At 35.1% G+C, this 24327-nt stretch overlaps 1 protein-coding gene across 1 annotated transcript in view; it reads right to left on the bottom strand.

Annotated features, from left to right (window-relative positions):
* The window catches only part of LRP1B (LDL receptor related protein 1B), a 1982574-nt gene that overhangs the window by 463066 nt on the left and 1495181 nt on the right, over window positions 1-24327 (bottom strand). The window contains 4 exon segments of the mRNA XM_047722477.1: window positions 21104-21475; window positions 22862-22986; window positions 23282-23433; window positions 23569-23695. Coding sequence (XP_047578433.1) covers window positions 21104-21475; window positions 22862-22986; window positions 23282-23433; window positions 23569-23695 — 776 coding nt within the window.

Here is a 24327-nt window from a genome sequence, read left to right as displayed (position 1 = left end):
TGAAGTCAGACATTTAATGGACTGAGCCATCCAAGTGCCCCTAGTTAATGCTCTTTTTTAAAAAGCAGGTAATTTTTATTTATCTAACTTATGGTCCCAAAGAGCCATAAGTTAGATAATGGCTAACTTATGGACATTTCCTCTTTGCTCACATAGATTGCTTTTCATGTACTAAATTTTTTTTTTTATTTATTACCTTATAGGACATTGCTCTTTGCTCACATAGATTGCTTTTCATGTACTAAATATATATTTTTTTAATAATACTATGCACCAAACACTATCCCAAACAGTAGGGTTACAGCAAACAATATTTTAACTTGCTATTTTTTTTTCCAAAACATGTTTTTCAACTCAAAATATCAATGCACCAAAAACAAATGGACCATCATTGCAATTCATTTGTGTGAATACCAAACAGTCATATGTACAACAAACACTACTTGGGGAAGAAACATAGCTTTGTAGATATCTAGCAAAGATGTTTTAAAAAAAGTGTAGTCTAAGAACTAAACAAACCAGGTGAAACGGATAACAGAGTGTCATGGGACTCAAGGGAGAAATGGGTTGTCAGAAGTAGAGAGTGGTCAACAATTTCAAATGAAATGAGTTTGCTGGCTTTGTCAAGCAGCAGGTCATCAATGGTGTCTGATATCACAGTTATGAGGAAGTGCATGGCAGTCAGCAACATTTAAAGCAGTGAAGAGGATGAGTCAGTGGGTACAGATTACTCATTTTAAAAAAAGTGTAGTGAGGGGCGCCTGGGTGGCTCAGTGGGTTAAGCCGCTGCCTTCGGCTCAGGTCATGATTTCAGGGTCCTGGGATCGAGTCCCACATCGGGCTCTCTGCTCAGCAAGAAGCCTGCTTCCCTCTCTCTCTCTCTGCCTGCCTCTCCGTCTACTTGTGATCTCTCTCTGTCAAATAAATAAAAATAAAATCTTTAAAAAAAAATAATAAAAAATAAAAAAAAATTAAAAATAAAAAAAGTGTAGTGAAACGAAAGGAAGAGAGGGTAGTGGAAAACAGGGAAGGAGACAGGTTTGTTTATGGTTTTATTTTTAGTGTGAAGGAAAACTGAGCATGAATTTTGGTTTGAGAGGAGAGCTACTGGGCAGAGAGAAATGAAACAGTAGAAGAGTGGGAAATAGTGGGGACAAGGGGGCAATGGGTTCAGACAGCATAGGTATTAAGGCTTACATTTGAAAGGCCACCTTCTACAATTAAAAAGTAGAAGGTGAAAAATGGGCAAATAATAAAGTGAATAATAAATAATGGGTAAATAATAATAAAGATAATAATAACCACTATTTGAAAAACATACATATTTATGTACACTCACATACACACAAACAGTTCAAAGTACTTGCTACGTTGTGGCAGATACCACTAGTATCCTTATTTTGCAGCGACAATTTCTAAGAAGCACAGCCATGATCTGAACCCAAGGAATCATTTGAGAGTCCAGATCCTTACCTACCACACTTGGATGAACCTGACCAAATCATTAAGTGGAAATGAGGGAAATTGAGGAAATTTACCCCTCTACTTTTGCTTATAAGATAAAGATAAAAGACATTTACAGAGAACGGTGGGGACGGGAATGGAAAGAGTTTTAAGATGATGGTGAAGAAAACTATGGTATTACATGTGTACATGTGCAAACAATTACATGTTTGCAAGTGTGTTTGCTCATAAAACATCAGTCCTTTGGAATGGGAAACTAATAAAATTTTGTTAAATTTTCATAGGTATTTATCAGAAAGATTAGTGTTACTAAATTCCTTATTTAGGTTGTAGTGTTCACTTCTTGCCAATGAGGCTTTCAAAATAATCATAGGTCTTAATGTTTTTAAAATTTAAGAATACATTAAAATTTAAGACTGGACACTACGTTCAATTTTTAATTTTCCCTTAAGGAAGCAAAAGGAAGTATTCTACGTATAACTAGCTCTAACTCTACATTTGTATTTTCCCCCTAAAAAAATCCACTGGTTATTCAGTTGTACCCACCTTTGAATATTCTTTTAGTTTGTCAGAACTACCATAACATAACACCATAGACTGGGTGGTTTAAACAACAGAAATTTATTTTCTCATAGTTCTAGAAGCTAGAAGTTCAAGATTACAGTGTCAGCAGGTTGGGGTTTTTCCTAAGGTCTCTCTCCTTGGTTTGAAAATGGCTGAATTCTCACTGCATGCTCACGTGGTTGTCCCTCAGATCGTTATGTGTCTATGTCCTAATCTCCCCTTGTAAGAATGAGTCATACTGGATTAGGGCCCACCCATATGATCTTATTTTACCTCAGTTACCTCTTTACATATAGTCTAAAATATGGTTGCATTTTGAGGTACTGGAGGTTAAGGTTTCAAACTATGAATTGAGGGGTGGTGGGGATATAACAAACATCATTAAAGAAATCTTAAAGTGTTTGTACATCAGTCTGGTAAGAACCTGAGTAGAGTTACTTAAAGAGAACGTTTGGGGCTATCATTTTCTTCAGCATCTTCAGCATTTTGGAATAAAAATGAACTAATAATGATGAGATTTGATGCATTGATATTCATTTTTCTTTACTAATAAGAGAATGAAGTTAAAAGTAATTAGCACATTTAGTGTTTTGGGAATTAAGGGAAAAAAAAATTAAGTCAGCAACCCTTCCACATTGTGACTTTGTCAAAGCAGCACTAAACTCTCTCCAGGGGTTGCTTCAGACTGAGTTAAGAGTTAAGATTCACTTTACAATCAAAGATTCACCCTTACAATAAAACAAAACAAAACAAAACAAAACAAACAAAACCCCCCAAAACTTCTGGTTCTTGGCAGGAATAATTTGAACCAGACACTACGTGGTAAGCACTCTATTGTTATTGTTTTCATGAATCCTCATACAAACTGCCAGGTGATGCTAATATTTTCCCTAATTTTCAGTTAAGGTTTAAACTGGCGGAGAGGGCGCCTGAGTGGCTCGGTGGGTTAAGCCTCTGCCTTCAGCTCAGGTCATGACCTCAGGGTCCTGGGATCGAGGCCTGCATCAGGCTCTCTGCTCAGCAGGGAGCCTGCTTCCTCCTCTCTCTCTGCCTGCCTCTCTGCCTACTTGTGATCTCTCTCTCTCTCTGTGTCAAATAAATAAATAAATAAAATCTTTAAAAAAATAAATAAATAAAATTAAAAAAAATAAACTGGCGGAGAGAATCTGGACTTGAATCCAAGTCTCACTTATTTGAAAGCCCATGATTTTTTTTTTCTTTTTAAAGATATTTTATTTATTTATTTGAGAGAGAGAGAGAGAGCTTGTGCATGAAGTGGGCGGAGGGGCAGAGGTAGAGGGTGAGGGACAAGCAGACTCCCCACTGAGTGTGGAGCCAGACCCAGGGCTGATCCCAGGACCCTAAAATCATGACCTGAGCTGAAGTCAGACACTTAACCGACTGAGCCACCCATGTGTCCTGAAAGTCCATGCTTTTGATCTTAACAGAATAATACCTTACCAAATATCTTTAGGTGTCAGTGAACAAAATTATTATGAAAACTGAATAATATGACCCCATGTCTGGATCACCAAAATGAATAAGACAAATCTCTAAAAACCTAAACCTGATTTTGTGATGGCAATGAGTAAGGAAATATTTGAAGATCATATTTGAACCTTTAAATATGATTTGCACTCTTTAACAGAAAATATTAAAACTCCCACAGTCATGCAAATGCCACTATTGCTTTTATGGAACTTAAATGGCAGCAGTGCTAGAAATGGTTTGCTGCATTAAATACATGTGTAAAGCTAAGCTACCTGGGGCATAAGTCACGAGAAAATATGACCCCATAAAATCGCTCTATCAACATTCCAGCATTCTTCATCAAAATGTTACCTTGTTCATGATGGTTAATAAAGAGAAGGTACATTTTGTTTATGGCTTATGCTTCAATGCCAACAATTTTTGCCAGGATTATTATATATAATTTGTATTATTTCTGATTTTCCAAATGAAGAGTGCTGAAGAAACACAGAATTACATGTTCCCATAAAATACTTAGCATATATTAAATGCATAATAAATGTCTTTGGAACAAATGAAATAAAATTAAAGCAAAAGATAAAATTAATAATTAAGCATCATCTATTAAGTTATTCACACCTAAATTCAAAAGAGTAACAGCTCATGTTAATAAAGGGTACTTCATGTCAGTGAAATAAAGCACTCTAGTATTTTCTGTGAAGAAATAAATATGATTTCCATGGATTTCTAAAACTGATGTAAAGCCCTTGTGGTAAAGAGTAGAGTGCAAGTGAAAAAAAAAATTCTATTACTTATGAAATGATAGAAGCTTTAATATTTCATTTCAAATGAGACTAAGCAGACTCTGTTCTTGGTAGGCACTAAAAGAATATTTGACAAATTGAATTAAATAAGGCAAGAATAAAAACGATAATTTAACATTATAGTCTATAGGGAGGTGGCAATTTCAGATTGCAATATTATCTTGTGCAAAAGTATTATACTACTTGACAACTAACTGTGATTCAGTCTCAGTTGAAGATAAGAAAATATTAAGTTTAGGCAAAGCTCATCTTTTGTTAGGATGGTTCAAATCCAGACAATAAATTCATTTCCAGCTTTACTACCAAACCAATCCCTTTTGCAGGGACCTCAATAATAAAGAAAAAAAAGGAGAACTTACTGTGTACTCACCAAGTAAGGTAAATAGTTGTATAGATTCAATTCATCTGCTATGTCCGAGAAATGTTTTACAAAAGGAAAACAAGAATGGCATAGGTGGACATAACTGTCAGCCATATTAAGGTACTTTTACTTTAAGAAACCATCTGTCACTGGATGGTTTTAAAATAAGATAAATGTCTGTTGTCTTAATATTATCCTCATAAAATATTAATAACCTGATGCATAAGCAAAAGTCATTGATTTACCCTTATGGTTACTGGTCAGAGTTATAATGCAACAAAACTGTCAATATAGACCATCTACTCCACAAAGTCCCTTTTATCGTTCTAAGTGGCAGAGATTTCATTTTACTCTGAGCGCCTATAAACATTCTGTTTAGACCTGTACCACTCTTGTGTCATATTAACTTGTTATTTCTACTGATAAAATTTACCCTACCTTGTTAATTCTATGAGAGTAAGAAACTTGATTTTCAGAGAGCATGACTCCTTTCTTTGGTGAACATTCACTGATTGCTTACTAAGTCTCAGCACTCTATAGCCAGTGTCAGAATGCCCCAAAAGACATTTGCAATAACAGTCAGCACAGTGTCCTGAGGGCCTACAGGAGTCTGGAGTAGAGATATACTCCCGTGCAAGGTACAGCGTTTGCTCTAATACAACAGAGGAGCTCTTTCAATAAAAAGAAAATAACAGTATTATAATGAGGCCAGTTGCATATTGTGGAAACTGTGAAAGACATGCTTATATCTAGACTGAGATGACCGTGTGTGTGTGTGTGTGTGTGTGTGTGTGTGTGTATCATGTGGGTATTGAGGAAAAGTTAAACTGAAAAATAAATGTGAATACAAGTTAACCACGTGAAAAATAGGTAAGGAAACAGAACATTCAAATGTATCTAGCAGAGTTGACAATTAGCAAATTGAATAGAATGATTTAATTTGGATATACATTTCAGAAAATAAAGATTTATCCTCCCTTATCTCTGAGTCTGTGTAGTTCATATGAAATTATATAATATGAAATTATATGTAAAGAAAACCCTGCCTAATAGTATGTAGAAAACTTATGCATTGCTTCATACCTTCCATAGCTTAAATAACCCATTTGGCATTAATACCTCTTCAGAATAACAGACTGTGCTATATAATGTGCTAATACAGATATCAATCTGAAATTTTGTTACTTTCCAATTTGCTCCCTTGCACTGTGAGTAAATTTAAAAATGGCAGTGCAGGTAAATCACAGGGTGAGGAAAATGTTATAGAATTTACAAAATAAGTTTTAAATAGGTGCCTAATGTTATGTGAGAGGTATTTAAACAATTATCAAATTCAACTTCTTTGTAAAAATACATGGTTCATGCCATCCTGGTGAAAAATTACTTGAGAAATTATGCTTCTTTTTTTTTTATTAATTCTGAAATAGATGTTCATTTTCTCACTGAACTCTGTTCTCTACTTAACACTGGCAGAGTAGGAAGGTTATTGTAGATGTCTTTCAAATGTGGATTAAATTAATATCATTTTTCCTTATTATCCATAAAACTAATAGGTACAACAGGCACTTTTACAGATACCAGCTGTTCCAGACTTAAGTATCCCTGTCCTCCCAAGTATGCAGGTTACTATCAGATGACCTGCCTTGTCAATTCTGACCCCATGTCTAGCCCATTCAAATTCTAGGGTTTTGTGAATATAGCAAAAACATAGAACTTTACACTCCACAAAGGTTTTGCCATTTCAGACTTTCATGGATTAATTATAGATTCTGTTCTCAGCAGTCACTTTACACATATAGGTTTCTAAGCACCATTATCCTGCAGGTTCAAAAGGGAAAAGACAAAAGGAACTTATGAAAATATGCTTTACTATACAATACAGGCATTCTTGTATATCTGATGCATATTTATATTTACCAACATTCTTCTTTATTTTTTTTTTCAGATTTGATTAGTCTTGGCACTCAACCAAACAGAAGTTACCAGCAGCCTCAAGTTGCAAAGGGTGGAAGACAGAAAAGTATTTGAATCTTTGGAAAATCAAATGCTTCTAACAATAGAAATTCATTCTTTCATCTTGAATATATCACTTCCTATTGGTTTTGGTTATTTTCATCTCCACCCCCAAAAGTAGTACTTTTGCTACTCACATAAGTATACTCTATATACCACAAGTACCTTCTGTCACATAATTCTAAGAATTCTGACAAGGTCGAGAACATCCAACAGTCAAGTGTATAAGCCCAATAAACGACACAAGGTGTTGGAAGAACTATGGAGCCTGACATCCTTTTCACCCATGGAGGTCCCTCTCCTCAGGGACCTTCTACTTTCTTCATTCATAGTATTTGAGACTTTGAAGGGAGAAATCACCTCTGTTCTTTGAAATCTTTGTACACTATCATGGCCATTTTGCATGCTGGCTAGTTTCCACTAATTTATTATAATGAAGCTTTAAAAAAAATGAATCAGTTAAGGAGAATGAAGGCAAACACTCATAATGGTTTATACGAATTGAGTGCTGACTAAATACTAGGTGCTGTTCTAACCAACATGTATTAACTCTTTGAATCTCATTAACCCTCTGAGACTGATACTAACATTATCCTTATTTCTAAGAGAGAAAACTGAGGCATGAAAAGGCAAATAATTATCCAAAGACACAGCTTGTAAGTGGTAAAAAGCAAGGAAGGGGCTAGGCTGGATCCAGCTAGATGTTCTGGCTCTAGAACCTCTGCTTTTTTTTTTTTTTTTTTTTTTTAAATTTATTTATTTTTTAAATTTTATTTTTTATAAACATATAATATATTTTTATCCCCAGGGGTACAGGTCTGTGAATCGCCAGGTTTACACACTTCACAGCACTCACCATAGCACATACCCTCCCCAATGTCCATAACCCCATCCCCCCTCTCCCAACCCCCCTCCCCCCATCAACCCTCAGTTTGTTTTGTGAGATTAAGAGTCACTTATGGTTTGTCTCCCTCTTTTTAATCATTTTTTAAAATTTATTTTCAGCATAACAGTATTCATTGTTTTTGTACCACACCCAGTGCTCCATGCAATCCGTGCCCTCTCTAATACCCACCACCTGGTTCCCCCAACCTCCCACCCCCCCACCTCTTCAAACCCTTCAGATTGTTTTTAGAACCTCTGCTTTTAACCAATATTCTACGCTGCCTCTCTTACTTTCTCATCAAAACTAAAGTCTCCAGTCTCCCTCCTCTTGCTAATCAGAATCCAACCAAGCAAGCAACTGAGGCCAAAGAATCCCTTTTATTCTGCAAATGAAGCTTTAAGACAAATCCTAACAACCTAATTATATGACTAACATAACTAATTCCTAAGAAGGCTAGTTATTTTTATTATCTACCAAGCAATTATAGATTATAAGGGGTATAGAGATTATATGTAATAGACCCTTCCTAGGGGAACTTGAAATTTTGAGGGGGAGGTGAATCCTATAGACAAAAATGAAACAAAGGAAAGGCATAGGGTAAAAACTAAGTAGGTGATAAGGACATGAAGGACACATGACAAGTCCTAAATGTTTTCCAAAGGAAGGAGACCACTATGGGCTGCAGTTCTAGGGGGAAAAAAATCCGAATTCCTTAATTGCATGGAGGGATTTGAGTTGAATTATAAAGATCCCCCAAAATAGAGACCATTTGAAGGTCTATAAATCTCTCCCATTCTAATTTAACAACATGAGTAAAGATGCAGGGTTTGAAGAAAGAATAAGGAAAAAATATAACAAGATAAAACCAGAGAGGGAGACAAACCACAGGAGATTTTTAATCATAGGAAAAAAAAAACTGAGGGTTGCCGGAGGGGAGTGAGTGGTGGGATGGGGTAACTGGGTGAAGGACATTAAAGGATGGATGTAATGAACACTGGGTATTATATAAGACTGATGAATCACTGACCTCTACCTCTGAAACCAGTAACACATTATATGTTAATAAAGAAAATAGTTAAAGTGATAAATTGTATGTTATGTGAATTTTGCCATAATAAAAACTGGCACATCACCAAAAAAATTTTTAAAAAAGAATATGATATGCTCATGAGACAAAAATGGTATGAGCAAAATGGGAGCAAAGGGCAAATTTGACATAGAAGAGAAATTTCTGGTGAGATGGATCATGTAGGTTAAGATGATACCTGGAGAGGAGGTAATGGATTATACTTTGTGATGCAGAAAACAGGGAGTTAATATTTTAAGGAGGACCACAATGAAAGCACTGTTGTCTATGATATGCAGAAATTCCTAGAAAATCAAGGCAGAAAAAGAGAAAGCAAGTAGAAGATCATCAATATTCAGTAATGAAAGAACAAAAAGATGGTCCATAATAGTGACAGTGGATAAGAAAAAAATATTTGGTGAATAAATAGCTCAGGGGTACAGGAACAGAGGGAGTTAATTGTGAGGTTTGATTCTAATTGGTTATTAAAAAAAGGTAATAATTTTACTAACAAGAGAAATAGGAGAGGTTCTGATTTTTAGGTAGGAAAATGACATTGGCATGTTAAATTATGAGTTGACATCAAGAATATTAAAGGGAATTTTCAGTAAATGTCTAGAGATTTCACACTTTCCACTAGTGAGGAGATAAATCAGCAAATCTGGACTTGGGGTAATATTAAATAATGAATGTCTCAATATGAATCATCACAATCATTGAACTCCCTAAGAGGGAAAATATGCCCATCGGTGGGGAGAAAGTTTATTCAGAAGTTGCACTTCTACAGTCAGAAACAGAAAACATAGGGGACAGCATTTGATCGTTAAAGAAAGTGATAGGGACACCATTACATGGCTTATCTCTTGGTCCAGATTTGGGGAAAAAAGAAAATGAGTGTGGTTAGTGGTTAGAGAACTAATGGAAGAGTGAAATGGAAAGTGTACAATAATTATAATGCAGGTAAAGACAGAAAAGCAGGTTCACAGATATGTTAGAATAGGCTGGATGCAGTGTAATCAGTTGTGCTGAGAGAGAAGAAACACTAAATCCCAGAAGCCATCAGACCCAGGCTATCATCAAGCTACAACAGAAAATGAAAACAGAGAACAAGAGTCAAAAATGTTATCAAAAATTATGGGAAGATTGTTAAGTGTGCTAAGGCATCAATAAAAATGCTGTGGTTGTCAAGAAAGACTGTCTAAGTGGAAAGCAAAAGAAGAGAGACAATTGGGTGTAAATTGCTTACGGAAATGGAAAGGAACCATGGTACGTGGTTGGAGGAGAGTATTATTTAACACTTAGCTTTATCAACATGTCAGTAAAATATAGAACTACACATTGAAAATTCTACTTTGTAGAAGTCCTAAAAAGTTAATGAGGTTTGCAACAGCAACATTCATTTGAATATGCCATGATGTATGATTGAGTCTGTTATTCTACAAAAGTGATAATCTAAGCCATACACTATGTTATTGTAGGTGTTGTAAACAAGGCTAAGTATAAAAAATTGTGCAATTTATGTATTTTACTTATGTCACTTTTAAAGTTACATAATTAAAATTCAATTAAGAAAAAAAATCTGTTCATGAATTTCTTCTCTAAGAAACAGATTCACGTAATGGTTTGTTTTAGCATAAATTCTTTTAACATTCTCTCTCAAAACATTTTTAACCAGATATGCTATACTAAAAAGCTGAGAATAGCAAGTTGAATATGCAAATAATAGTTGATTTCTATTAAACTTTGCTTATTTTTGTATTACAAGCCAAAAAGAAAAAAAAACACAAAAACAGAGTACATTTTAATGGGTACATGGAATAGAATGTACCTAGAAATGTCTTCCCTTTCAAACAATTACTTCACTCCTACAAGTTATAACCATCTTTGAAAAGGAACCCTGGATTCACTTGTCCCCTTGCCTATTTCTGCAGGTACTCTACTGCTTTCCTAGGAATTTTGAATTCATCATCACCCCCTCAAAGACTTATTCATAATTCACAGTACATTGATTTCATTTGCTGAACTCATGCCATAAATCTCTCAAAAGGAAAAAAAAAAGTTTTAATATGTATACTTTCTTTTATTGCTTCCTATGAAAAATATCTCTTCTAACACTATGTCATAGATTTTTTCCCCCTTAGGTTACCATTTACAACTTTCTCATTCAAGTCAAAACTACAAAAAAAATAAAGTTTTTCAGTCACATTGCTTACACAGAGATGTGGGGCAATTAAAGTGGCTTAATAGCAACTAGTCACAAGGGACTTGTAAGAAAAATTCAGCATTATTTGAGCTAAATCTAAAAAAGTTTATACTCTTGAAGTTGACAGAATCAATTCAATATCATTAAATCTACTAACCCATAGTTTTATTATATCTTTTCCCCGCTAGATAATCTTTTTCTGTTTCATTTTATTTCTTTACCACCCAAGACAGATTGATTTCTAGTTCATGGATAAAGCCAGATATTATTGTCATAACCTATTATTGGTTGTCAGAAACACTATCTAACAAATAAATAATAAATAAATAAACAGAAACAGAAATAAAAAAAATAAATATATAACAATATATGTTTTATATATATATAACAAATAAATATATAACAAATAAAACAGAAAAGAGTTTTAAAAAGCCAAGCCAAATTTCACTGTATCAATTAGGAGTTTCTAGAGACAGGCTAATGATCGCTTACATACTGTGTTGATTACAGAAGTCGCAAATTCTCCCCTTGGTTTATGTGTGCGGCCCCTTAGTAGTTCAACCCATCAGTGGGAGTCTATTCCTCCATTCCCTGAATCTGGATTTGGCCATGTGATTTTCCTTAACCAGTAATACATTAGTACATATGGCTTATAAAATGTTTGCCTATTCTCAATTCTGAGAACCATGTGACCATCCCAAGCTAGTCTGTTGAATGAAAGACTCATGGCCAGTAACCCAGAATACAGCATGCCAACTGCCAGACACATGACAGAGGCCATCCTAGATCATCCAGCTGCCATCTGATCCGAAGCTGGCCAGAGATCTGAAGAACTGACATGGACCAGAAGAACCACCAGCTAACCCATAGAAGAGTGGGATAAATAAACGTTTAAAGATTTAAGACACTGAATTCTGGGATGGTTTGTTATGCAATCAAAACTAGTTGATATGCAACAATATCTCAACTCCTAGACTAAGGGTTAAAAAAGAAATACATGTAATTACATTTAAACTGATGTATCCTACAGAAATGACTCTGATCAGTGATTATTAGTCTCTCTACTAATAATCTATATCTACTCCTATATCTAATAATCTAATAATCTCTCTACTCCCACCCTCACACACTTGCTAAGACTTAACTTGGTAGTGATCCAATACCGGGATGTTGATTCATATGTGAATCACTATCCATTTCTGAAGTCCACCTAGTATCTTTGTGGGTGCTCCATGCTATGGTAGATGCATTAGCTTGACAGTGTCTTCTCATTCCTTTCCTCCATTCCTAGTCAGACTCATAAATTATAACAACTCTAGATGCCACCATAGGTTTCAAAGTTCAAGTTTAATAATAAGCAAAGGCCCCAATTCTCTGCCACATTGACATGATCCAGCAGTTTCTGATTCTGCAAACAGAATCCTTGTCAGACCATCTAATGTGATCTACTAGGGCAGTCTCTTGAGCCTGAGTACCTCCGCAGGAAACTTTTCAGCCTCCTGTCTTAAGACTAATTCTCAACATAAAAAAGTTAGTACTTGGCCACATTGCCTTCTACTCTCTATCACTGTCAGCTATTCTGACACATTCATGAGGAAATGCGAAGCTCTGAATCTATGAGTAATCCTAATACTGATCACTGAACATTCCTGAGTTCTCCATATCAGTTCTGCCTCCAAGACCTGAATTACACCTCATATTGACTCTACAGAACTTCAGTAGAATATTCTACAGATGACTCAGAATTCTTTATATTTTCTTTCTGCAACATACTGTTCCTCATGAATTTTTCTGCTCCTCATATTAAGTGACTTCTACCTGTGGTTTCAATATCTCTTGTTCAGGTATGTTAGTGCCCTGGAGGGATCTGGTCTTGATTGGTATTATAGGGTAAGAGACTTTAGGACAATCATGCCTATGAAGGGGATCAGAATATACCACCCCAAAATAAGCTACTATGACATAAGGATGTAAGCTGTAATAGCAGATGCAGAAAATCCTCTCTACCCTGTCCCTATCTACTTAACAATAGGACATACATTTTCTTTGTGAAGTTGTCCCCTCTCTGATTGGGAGAGAAGAGCAATCATTATCACTGGAGTTGAAGATAGCACTAAAATGTGTCTACATAAGCAACATCTTACTGAACAACCATTATCTTCCTTAGTTTTCCCATGTTCCTCTCTCCACACAATTTACTTCCTCTAGAAATCCAAATTCTTTTTTGTTTGTTTCTTTTTATTTTTGTTTAGCTACTTCTCTGCAGTTGATCATCCTCTGTTAAAATGGTCTATCACTGGGCGCCTGGGTGGCTCAGTGGGTTAAGCCGCTGCCTTCGGCTCAGGTCATGATCTCAGGGTCCTGGGATCGAGTCCCACATCGGGCTCTCTGCTCAGCAAGAAGCCTGCTTCCCTCTCTCTCTCTCTCTGCCTGCCTCTCCGTCTACTTGTGATCTCTCTCTGTCAAATAAATAAATAAAGTCTTTAAAAATAAATAAATAAATAAATAAATAAAATGGTCTATCACTTCTTTTCTATGAAGGCCTCCATGGACAGAAAAAAAATTAACATTAAACTTTTTGTGAGCTTTTTCTGATTAGCTCTTCTATCAGTTTAATTCATATTTCATTAACCCAAACCCAAAAGGTTATAGGAAAAATTATTTCCTCCCCAACTTGACACAGGCCATCTTCCTGGAAAGACTCAAATATTTTAAGAAACTATGAGATCATGGAAGACATACTGAACACACAGCCTACAACTTAATGAGGAGGAAATCCCATGTTCTCTTTCCCTCTGCACTAATCATTTCTCACTCCAGATTCTGCTTTTGGTAATTTGATGATGATGTTATCCTGTGTCTTCCATTGCAGTATAAACATTATCCCCTGCCTCACTACTTGCTGTAGTGAGGCATAGTGACTCCCTATGCACAATGCTCATCTTTTATTCTTACCTTTTTTTCAATCTTAGTAATTTCAATGCATAATAAAGCATGCTCCCTTTCCTCTTTCCAATATTTGCAATTATCCAAGTAGGTAATTTGAAAATTGTGTTATCTAATAAATATGTCTGAAAGTGTTTATTTTATAAAATCTGAAAAAAATGAGTAGCTAAGATTCTCACATATTGAGAATGTCTTTATGACATATCCAAACAAATTAAAATAATACACTTTAAAGGTGACATTTTTACCTTTAAAATTGCACACAGAAAAAATTAACATAATCAAATGAATTTTGGGGCACTCATAAAAGGATATGGAACTGGCCCATTTAAAGGAAAAGAAAAAGATATTTCCAGTACAATATAATTTTTTAAAAAGGCATACTGCCACCACCAGTCTTGGAAAAAAATTATGTAAAAGCATTATGAAAAAAGAGGGTTCAAGATGGTAGTGTAAGAGAACCCTGAACTTACTTCCCCCAGGAACACAACAAATTCACAACTATATATGAAACCATTTTTCTCTGAACAGTACCTGAGAACTAGATGAACAGCACCTCCACAAAAAAAAAAAAAAAAAAAAAAAAAAAAAAAAAAAAAAATGCATTGAGAAGAGTAAGAGAGGCAGAGACACCACCTCCCTGGGACCCTAACACCCAGCAGTAGTGACCTCACAATCACAATGATGATTCCCAAAATACAGAACACTCCCAAAGGCATGAAGAAATTATGTCCTTCATCAGGAACTCTGACTCTGGGGGGTGTCCTCAGAAAGGTGCTCCCCACCCCAAATGTCTGTTTTAAAAATCAATAGGGATTAAGATCAGGAGAATCAAAGAATTATAGGGAATGGAGATTCAACTCTTAAAGTGGTTGCAAAAAAACCTACTCACCCTGAGATCCTGGGCAAAAGTAACAGACTGAAAATTTCCTAGCCCATAAGTGAGAAAGACCCACTTACAAATTTGGAAGTGGCAGCTAGAAAGACAGGAACCTGCAGTCTTTATCCAGGGACAGAAGCCCTGACAGATACCACTCTTAAATTTCCTCCTAATTTGCTGGAGACAGAACCAATAGACACCACTTCTGGTGCTCTCCCTCTAGCCTGCTTGTACTATAGGGCATGTTCTGCCCATCCCATGGTATAACCAGCCTGGGCACGCTCCCATACCAATTAAACCCATGCGGACACCAAGCCACAACCGGGAGGGACAAGAATCTTGAATCCTGCCCTCTTTCCACAGCTAAGGAGACAAGATGCAAGGACAGGGTGAAGATCCTGAGCCCTGCCCTCTGTGCGCAGCAGCTAAGCTACAACGGGACCAGACACGTGCCCCAGCCATGCCCTTTCTGCCCAGCAGTCAAAACTGTAATGGACCCATTTAGGTGTCCTGAGCCCTGGCCACCAGCAGACAGACTGAGCAGTAACCAGACCAGGCAGTGCTGCAGGTCCTGCCCTCCTTGTAGTAACTACCCACAAGAGGGCTGGGCCAGAGCGCTGAGCCCCGCTCACCCCAGAGAAACAGATCAGCAACTGAGAAGGGTGAGCACCCTCAGCCTGGGCTCCTCACCCCCTCCTGCACTGCAGCTGTAGCTCTATGGTATCTCCTTGGCATCTTTAAAGACTTAATCACATTTCCATGGATTAATTTGGTTGGTAAGTGGTAAAATACGTAATGAGATGAAATGCATTATACCAGATTTATTAAAATGGAATACCAAGACATAAATGAATTTTATGTCTTATTTGTATTTATTTGCATGCCAGTAACTCATTTTGGGGGTGGGCGGGGACTGCTTTACTTTGTTTTTTTGTTTTTGTTTTTTGGTCTGGCAAATCAAACTATAAATTCTCCCACAAAACTTCAAGAGAAGATTACAATGGTTAAACAAATTAGCAACTTCTTGGAGGGATAAGGTGGCATAAGGAGAGTACTTAGAAAAGTTTATGTAAATTATCAATGTAAACTAATCTTAATTAATTTTTAAATTCTAGTCAGACCTTAATACACTACCACATCTATAATTATTATAATTATTTCTGATTGTTTAACAATTCTAACACATATTCTAAAAATAATTTAGGGGATAATTATCCTAAATAATCCACAAATGTGTCACAAATACAGTAATACAAAGTTTTAAATTAAATAAAATTATGCTTGTTTTTATCTTCTTTGCATACTCTTTTTCATAAAATCTTGGCAAAAAAAATTATGAGTTTGTTTCTCACTTTGTAGGTGAGGAAATTGACAGTATCACACAGGAAATAAATGGCAAAGTGGGATTTCAGTCCAAACTTGACTGATTCCCAACTCCCAGTTATCATATGTCACTTCGTCCATGTGAGTTAACACATACACCCACTGAAGTGTTACTCGTTTTAATTGCTTTGATTTTAGCGGAGAGGATTAGAATGGTTTGGTTGTATATATACTTTACTTATAAAGTATATATACCTTAATTAATATTCTTTCAGTTTAATTTACCACTGTGGAAACAGGATCTGTAATAAGGAAACAACCCCTTAAGTCACCTCTGCCTTCAGACGTGACCTTTAAACTTCACTGAATATAACACAGCCAGAGTGATCATTATAAAACATAAGGGCTACTATATGTGTATCTTTTAATAGTGGTGATTTCCCTTTAGCTATTAAATACAACCAAAACTACTTATCTTGGATATTAGTACACCAATGTTCATTGCAGCACTTTTAAAATAGTCACAATAGTCAAAAAGTAGAAAGAAACCAAGTGTCCATAAACAGATGAATGGATAAACAAAATGTGGTATACACATACAATAGAATCTTATTCAGCCACAAAAGGGGGAATGAACTTTCTTTTGGCGGCGGGGGGGAGGAGGGAATGAATTCTGATATGCGCTACAGCATGCATGAACTTTGGAAAATATTATGCTAAGTGAAATAAGCCACACACAAATATTGTATGGTTCCACTAACATGCAATATCTTAAACAGGCAAATTTATAGAAAAAGAAAGCACATCAAAGGTTAGGAGGGGTTGTGGGGAGGGTAGATGGAGAATAATTGCTTAAATAGAGTTTTATTTGAAGTGATAAAAATATTTTGGAAGTAGTTGTGATGGTTGCATAATATTATGAACATAATTAATGTCACTACATTGTATAATTAAAATGTTAAGATGGCTAATTTTATTTATTATATGTGTATTATATTTTATGCATTGTATATATTTGCTGATGTAAAAAATTAATAATGTAATATACCAAAAACTATTAAGTTGTACAATTTTAATGTGTGAATTATATGGCATAAATAATAAAAATAATAAAATAATAAAAAAATAATAAAAAATAAATAAATAAAATCTTTAAAAACAACAACAACAACAACAAAAACCACGACATTTCATTAAAACTTTTTTCTTTAAACACTTCTTATCTTGGCAGATCAAATTCTTTATTATTGGAGCCCTCCCTAGAATTCCAGCTTCATCTCACACTGATTCAGGCCACACAACCTGCATTCTTTTTTTTTTTTTTAAGATTTTTATTTATTTGACAGACAGATCACAAGTAGGCAGAGAGGCAGGCAGAGAGAGAGAGGAGGAGGAGGCAGGCTCCCTGCTGAGCAGAGAGCCCGGTGTGAGGCTCGATCCTAGGACCCTGGGATCATGACCTGAGCCGAAGGCAGAGGCTTTAACCACTGAGCAACCCAGGCGCCCCACAACCTGCATTCTAATCATATCAAATGATATATGACTCTGTGTCTACCCTGTGTTTTTTCATGTCTTTGTACAAAATTTTTCTGAGTCTTTAGAAGAGTAGTTTGGAAATTTTTAATTTGAGAACTTTTACTCTCTTAAAAATTATTGAGGAGTTGAGAGAAATTTTGTGTGGATTGTGCCTATAGCTATTTACCATATTAGAAATTTAAACTAAAAATGTAGTTTTAACCATATAATAATCTCTTTTAAAATAAAAATGAATTGATTGCATATTAATATAACCAGTATCTTCTAAGAAATTATCTGTGTTTTTATTTTAATATTTCACTTATTTATTTGATAGAGAGAGATCATAAGTAGGTAGAGAGTGGGGTGGGGGGAAGCAGGCTCCCTGCTGAGCAGAAATGCAGGGCTCGATCCCTGGACCCTGGGATCATGACCTAAGGTGAAGGCAGAGGCTTAATCCACTGAGACACCTGGGCACCCCTATCTGTGTTGTTTTAAGTGAAAAGAGGAGACGGCAGGATTCACACATCTACTTCTTCATGCTATCTGTAATGATATTTTAATTGAAGTATGTGAAGAAAATCCAGCCTCACACAGCTATGACGTTGGAAGAAAGAGGAGTGTTTTAGTAGACTTTTCAGATAATTCTGGATATTCTTTCACACTATACCAACACATAAGAAGCAACAGTTACTTAAAGGTTAGCTTCAGTGTAGAATCAGAAACACATAATGGTGAACTTTTCATACTCTATTACATTAAAGTTCATTGGTCTATCCTACACTTTGAATGGATCATTTACCCATGCATGATTTTATCATGCCATTTGCAAAGTATTGGTTCCCTAAGTTATGCATATCTGTTGACACATTTCATTTAGCAATAACGCACCCCCCCCATCACTTCAGTAATATCACCACCCATCTCATCAGAAAAGCCTTTAAGCATTGGGAAGTTATCAAGCTTACTGTGCTTGATACAAGTCTTCCAGAATTCTAATTTTTACTTGAAAGCTTGATTTCTATTATTTGCAGCAGATATTGTAAGTCATTTTCCTTGTAGTGACAGACTCATTGTATTCATTCTTTAGAAAATATCTGCCTCGGGGCACCTGGGTGGCTCAGTGGGTTAAAGCCTCTGCCTTCAGCTCAGGTCATGATCCCAGAGTCCTGGGATCGAGCCCCACATCTGGCTCTCTGCTCCACAGGGCGCCTGCTTCCTCCTCTCTCTCTCTCTGCCTACCTGCGATCTCTCTCTGTCAGATAAATAAATAAAATCTTTTAAAAAAAAAATGTCTGCCTCATACCTAGGTCTGAATAACGATAGTCTGTTCTTCATTCTTTCAAGTAAAACAAGGTGTTCCATAAAAGAAGCATGAACCCAAATAATAGCACAAATACTTGATTTCCTTCAGGCAACCATTGCACTTCAGAATGCAGCAAATGTGCCTTATGTGTATTTCATCACACAGAATATTAAAAAGATGTGTACTGAAGAATCAAGATTCAATAAAATATAAATGTTTTACTCTCTTCAAGGACATTCTTTAAGTGAAACTGTTCTTTTGTTTTTATTTTTTTTCCCAGCTGTTAAGTGCCAGTGAAAAATACAATGACTACTAGGACGGTCTGGTGCCATCGTCTTGATTACCACTCAGTTGCCAGCAGTCTAGTCACCACTGCTTTTACATCATTAATGAGAATGTCAATACCATGGAAAAGGTAATTATCTAGTATTATCATAAAAATAACTCTTAGACTCCATGAACATGTAACGGGGAACCCCAGGAAACCAAACTTGAAGACCACAGGTCTAGAATTATCCTTTTTCCTCTTCTCCTCCCCTATCTAGCCCAATCAATTAATAGATTCCTATTGAACCTTTACATTTCCTCAACTCAGGTCAGTGGCATCTTGCACCCTGCCCCAAAGAGATTATTTTTGTTCTCTAGTCCTCTAGTATCTTGTAGATTCTACTGATTTTCAATGTTTGTTTACTTGTAGTTGCTTCTGAAACTGTAGCTTCTAAAGGCCTATGGACTCATATTCAACTTTATATCAAAAAATTTGGAGCACAGAAAATGAATTAATAAATTAATACATTGTGGGTATAGTGTAAGCACTTCCAAATCTAAGTTGTGTCAGCCTAGAAAAACTGGAGGACCACAGTGTTATAATCTAAACTTCATAGACTTAAACTGAATCAATAAAAGTCAAATATATCTGAAGTCTATGATCAGTACAGTTACAGTTGCATTGTTTCTCTCTCTCTGTCTCTCGCACACACACACACACACACACAGACACACAAGCACATGCACACACATACACAGACACAGACACACACAAGCCAAAATGGAATGTTGGCATGTTCTGGAATTTACAAATTGGTGTGAAATTATCAATAAGTATGGTAACTTTACTTAGAGAACAAAGAAATGAAAATGTATATTTGTACAAGTATATGATTGAATTAATTTGGAAAATCTGAATAGGCAAATACTGGCCTAGCAGAATGGCAGGCATAGCATGGAGTGCCAATATGAAATAAAAAGTTTGAAAATATTTATATGTATATTTATATGAGGAAACATACACTGGATGCTGGAACTCACTAGTTATCATGTATATTAATATAAGTTGATATTTTCTATAAATTAGACAGTCATAGCTGAAAAATTATGAAATTATTGTTGTAAAAAATATGGGACAATAAAACTTTTTACATACAGTTATTGAAATATAAACTGATATGGTCTTTTTGGACAGAAATCTGTCCAACTATAAAAAATAAACACCAACTGACTTTGCAATTCTATTTCTAGGATTCTGTGCTAAAGAAATACTCACATATATGAATAAAGATATCTATATGCAAAAATGTTCATTGTGACATTGTAGGTAATGATGAAATACCAGAAACAAATGTTTATCAGAAGAAAATGGTCAAATAGTTTATCTTTAGTACACAATAGGCATAGGCTTTCTAAAGAATGAGATAGAGTCTTATATACTGAAATAAATGGTTTTCAAGATATTTGATAATTTTTAAAAAAGCAGCTGAATAATGCATATAGGATCATTCAATTTTGTAATTACAAATTGCATTCACACACATGAAAAAAATTCTGAAGGCATGACAGCTATCAGCTATGGATAAGTATATGGAATTGATATTGCAATGATGAGGGAGAAATTTCATTTTTAAATCCATATTACTTGAATACTTTACAATTAATTTAATAAACTAATTTGCAATTTAAAAAGTAATGAAAAGGACTGACCTAAAGTATAGTGAAATTGGAAAAGTGGGGGATATATGGAAATCACATAGAGAGAAAAGAGACAGGTTGTATGAGGAATATATTGAAAGTTCAAGATTAGAAACTAATAATCAAAATATACATACAGTACATGCTAGGAGTAAATTGATTTTTTGACTTTGGAAGATCAGATAATATAGGTGCATTATTCTTGAACATAAACTCAAAAAAATATAATTGCTACATGCAATTACCACTCTAATTTCTCTGCTAATGCAAATGATACTCATTTCATCAAATTATTTTTTGAAAATTATTGTACTTACTTTCAACGATTACTTGTCTGTCTTCCCAGTTATCTTTAATAAGCTGTATATTTCCAAAGTGTGCATCACTGTAAAAGATTCGGTTGGTACCTTTTCTTCTTTGATTGTAGTCAAAAGCCAAGGCTATGACATTCTTGAAATAATGTGGATTCTCATATGGCCTTATTGGTGAATTTAAATTGGTTTCATCAGAAAGATGTATACTTTTTAATATTGTTCTCCCTGAATACAGCAAATAGCCTTCATGCCTTAGGCAAGTAACTCCATCCTCTGCCAAATATCCATGGGCACAAGTGCAAGTTCTCAGAGAATTTCCTCTATAAAGACAGAGTTGCTGACATCCACCATTGTCTTTGGCACAAATATTGGTCCCTAAAGAGGAAAAAAATATACATACGTACACAAACATACATTTGTGTTTTTCTTTTGTTTATCAAATTATTTTTTTCTTACAGAAATATTTAAAAATAATGTTGAATGGTCTGTCTTTTTATTTTTTTTTTAAGATTTCATTTATTTATTTAACAGAGAGAGAGAGATCACAAGTAGGCAGAGAGATGGGTGGAAGCAGGCACCCTGCTGAGCAGAGAGCCTGATGTGGGGCTTGAACCCAGGACCCTGAGATCATAACCTGAGCTGAAGGCAGAGGCTTAACCCACCGAGCCACCCAGGTGCCACTGTCTTTTTATTCTTAATACTGGTAAATGAAAAAAATCAAGTACTCTAAAGTACTGATTTTTTTTTTATACCAGTTTAAAATCGTGGATTTCTTATTTCAAAGATCACATTCTTCTGCTCCAAACACCATCCAAATAAAAGCATTAAAATTTTCCCTCAATCAGCCAGTTAAGTGTATAAGTCTTTTCTGAAACTTGATGCTGAATTGCAATAGGTTTTATGTATTATAATCTTTAGCATAAATAACAATTCTTTCAAAACATGAACTGAATTCACCAACAAAGTGCACACTGCCTTAAAATCTTGCCTATGAAATACGAAAGCTATCAAAGAAATTTACAACTGTAATGCACCTAACCTTCTAAATATAGTAAGCATAAGTTTTTGCTTCTGTTTGGAGGGAAGACGTAATATATTAAGATTAAGATTTCTCCATCAGGCTAATTTTCCTCCATGAATCCGTCATCAGCTCCAAAATTATCACACCTATCTTTGATGTCAAGAAAGTTAATTATAATTATTTCAATGGACATTAAAATTGATATTTAATGGCATAAAATAGGCATTTAATTTGACTGAGGTAAATTTTTAAAAAATCCAAACCATCATCATAACAGTTTCAAAATACACATTTTAAAGAAGTGATGACTTCAGGAATATTTCACACCAACAGTGAACTTCTGAAGCTATGATCGCTTTATATATCAAAATATAACCCCAAACACATATTTTTGTCTGCTTTTTATTCTCTAGTATCCTAATTATGCAATGCATTTTTTGTTGAGTAGATAGATATAGATATAGATATTCTATATTACTTAGCCCAAACCTATAGTGAAGACATGCCCAGGTATATAACATTTCCATATACATACACTGCCCTAGGCAAACATATCTATGTATGAACTATTATATATTCATTTCATTAGGCAACTGTATGATTTTTGCAGGAAATTAGATGTAAAAAATAGAATTTTTAGGTTTTTGATTCAGATAAGAATCTCTAACTTAAGTTTGATAAATGTTGAAAAAATAGGAGAGGGATGACATAAGATGTATTCATTATATAAGAATGCTGACCTTTCTCTCTTACTCGATTAAAGATTTTAACTTCCTTCAGGTTGACTCCAAGACCTGTTCTCATGGTTATGGTTTCTGTGGCATCATTCTTGTGGCCTCTTCTGATGGACCCGTTGGCATGTGCTCTGACAAGAAGTTGAACATACATGATCACCAATCTTTAAGTAATTCACATCAAGTCAATTATTTAAACTGAAGATAACAGATGGCCAAGCAGAAGGGAAAAAAACCAACTTTAGTCTGTGACATTGAAATACTTGAGCCAGGAAAAGCAAAAGCGCCTGACTTTCTGTGGAAATAACGTGGCTTTGTGAGATCCTTTTTATGACCTTGCTAAGGAATGGCTAATCCTACAAGAGTAAAGCAACTGGCACTGAAATAACATTTTGAGACTCAAATACTTATGAAAAAATAAATTACCTGTCAGACCAGTAGATGTAAGCCCCAAAGACTGCAACTGAAAACATATCCACATTGCTCCCTGACAGCACCATCTCACGATTCCCTCCAGTCTCAAGGTCGATTCTTTCTATTTTGTCTGTACGAGCATCACACCAGTACAATTTGTTTTCCTAAAGATCGATTGAAAAGTAATATTAGAAGCTGTTTGGGATTAAATGATTTATTAAAAAATAAGGGAACAGTAAGAATGGATTAATGCAAGTTGGCAGTTAATGCACTTTAAATACTTAAGAAATCCAACACACCTCATAATCAATGGAGATACCATTTGGCCATGCTATTCCCATGCTTACAAGGATAACCTTCTCTGAGCCATCTAAGCGAGCCTTTCCAATGCAAGGCATCTGTCCCCATTCAGTCCAGAACAAGTAGCTGAAATGAAATTGTTGATTTATAGTAATATGTAAATAGACACAAAAACACAATTATTAATAATAAAGCAGTAACATCCATACCAATAGAACAAAAATAATACATTTTAGAAATCAATACACTTATGTGTTTCTGTTTATAAAAATATTTTTTATTGTAAATAATATTTAATTATTCATAGAAATCACAAGGATGGATTAAAATTCCTCCAAAATACTTTGCTCGTTCAACTCCCTGTCTGAAATGCTCTTCTCCAACCTGTTTGACTAATTTGCTCTTGTTCCTATTTCAAACATCATTTCCCTCAAAAATTCTTCTGTGTTCTGATTACTGTACCATACATTCTGCATGGATTAGAGTGGCAAATTTACGCTGTTACATTTCTTATATTTCTGTACAGTGTTATTTTTTATTAATGTCTTTTGTCTCCACTGGACAATAAGCTCAAGGAAGACAGTGATTTTTTTCTCCTTTTCATCTGCTGGGACACTTACAGCACTAGAAAATTAGAAAATTTTTAAAATAAAAATTAGTTATAGATAAATATTTGATTTATTAATGCATATATAAAAGCACTATAATTTCAATTGTCTAATTACATTGCTAAATGTAACTATTCTAATTTGAAGTTT

The sequence above is a fragment of the Lutra lutra genome, chromosome 3 (genome assembly GCF_902655055.1).
Source record: "Lutra lutra chromosome 3, mLutLut1.2, whole genome shotgun sequence".
In the NCBI taxonomy this organism is placed as follows: Eukaryota; Metazoa; Chordata; class Mammalia; order Carnivora; family Mustelidae; genus Lutra; species Lutra lutra.
The sequence above is the reverse complement of the archived record's forward strand: the minus strand, read 5'-3'. Positions and strand labels throughout refer to the sequence as shown.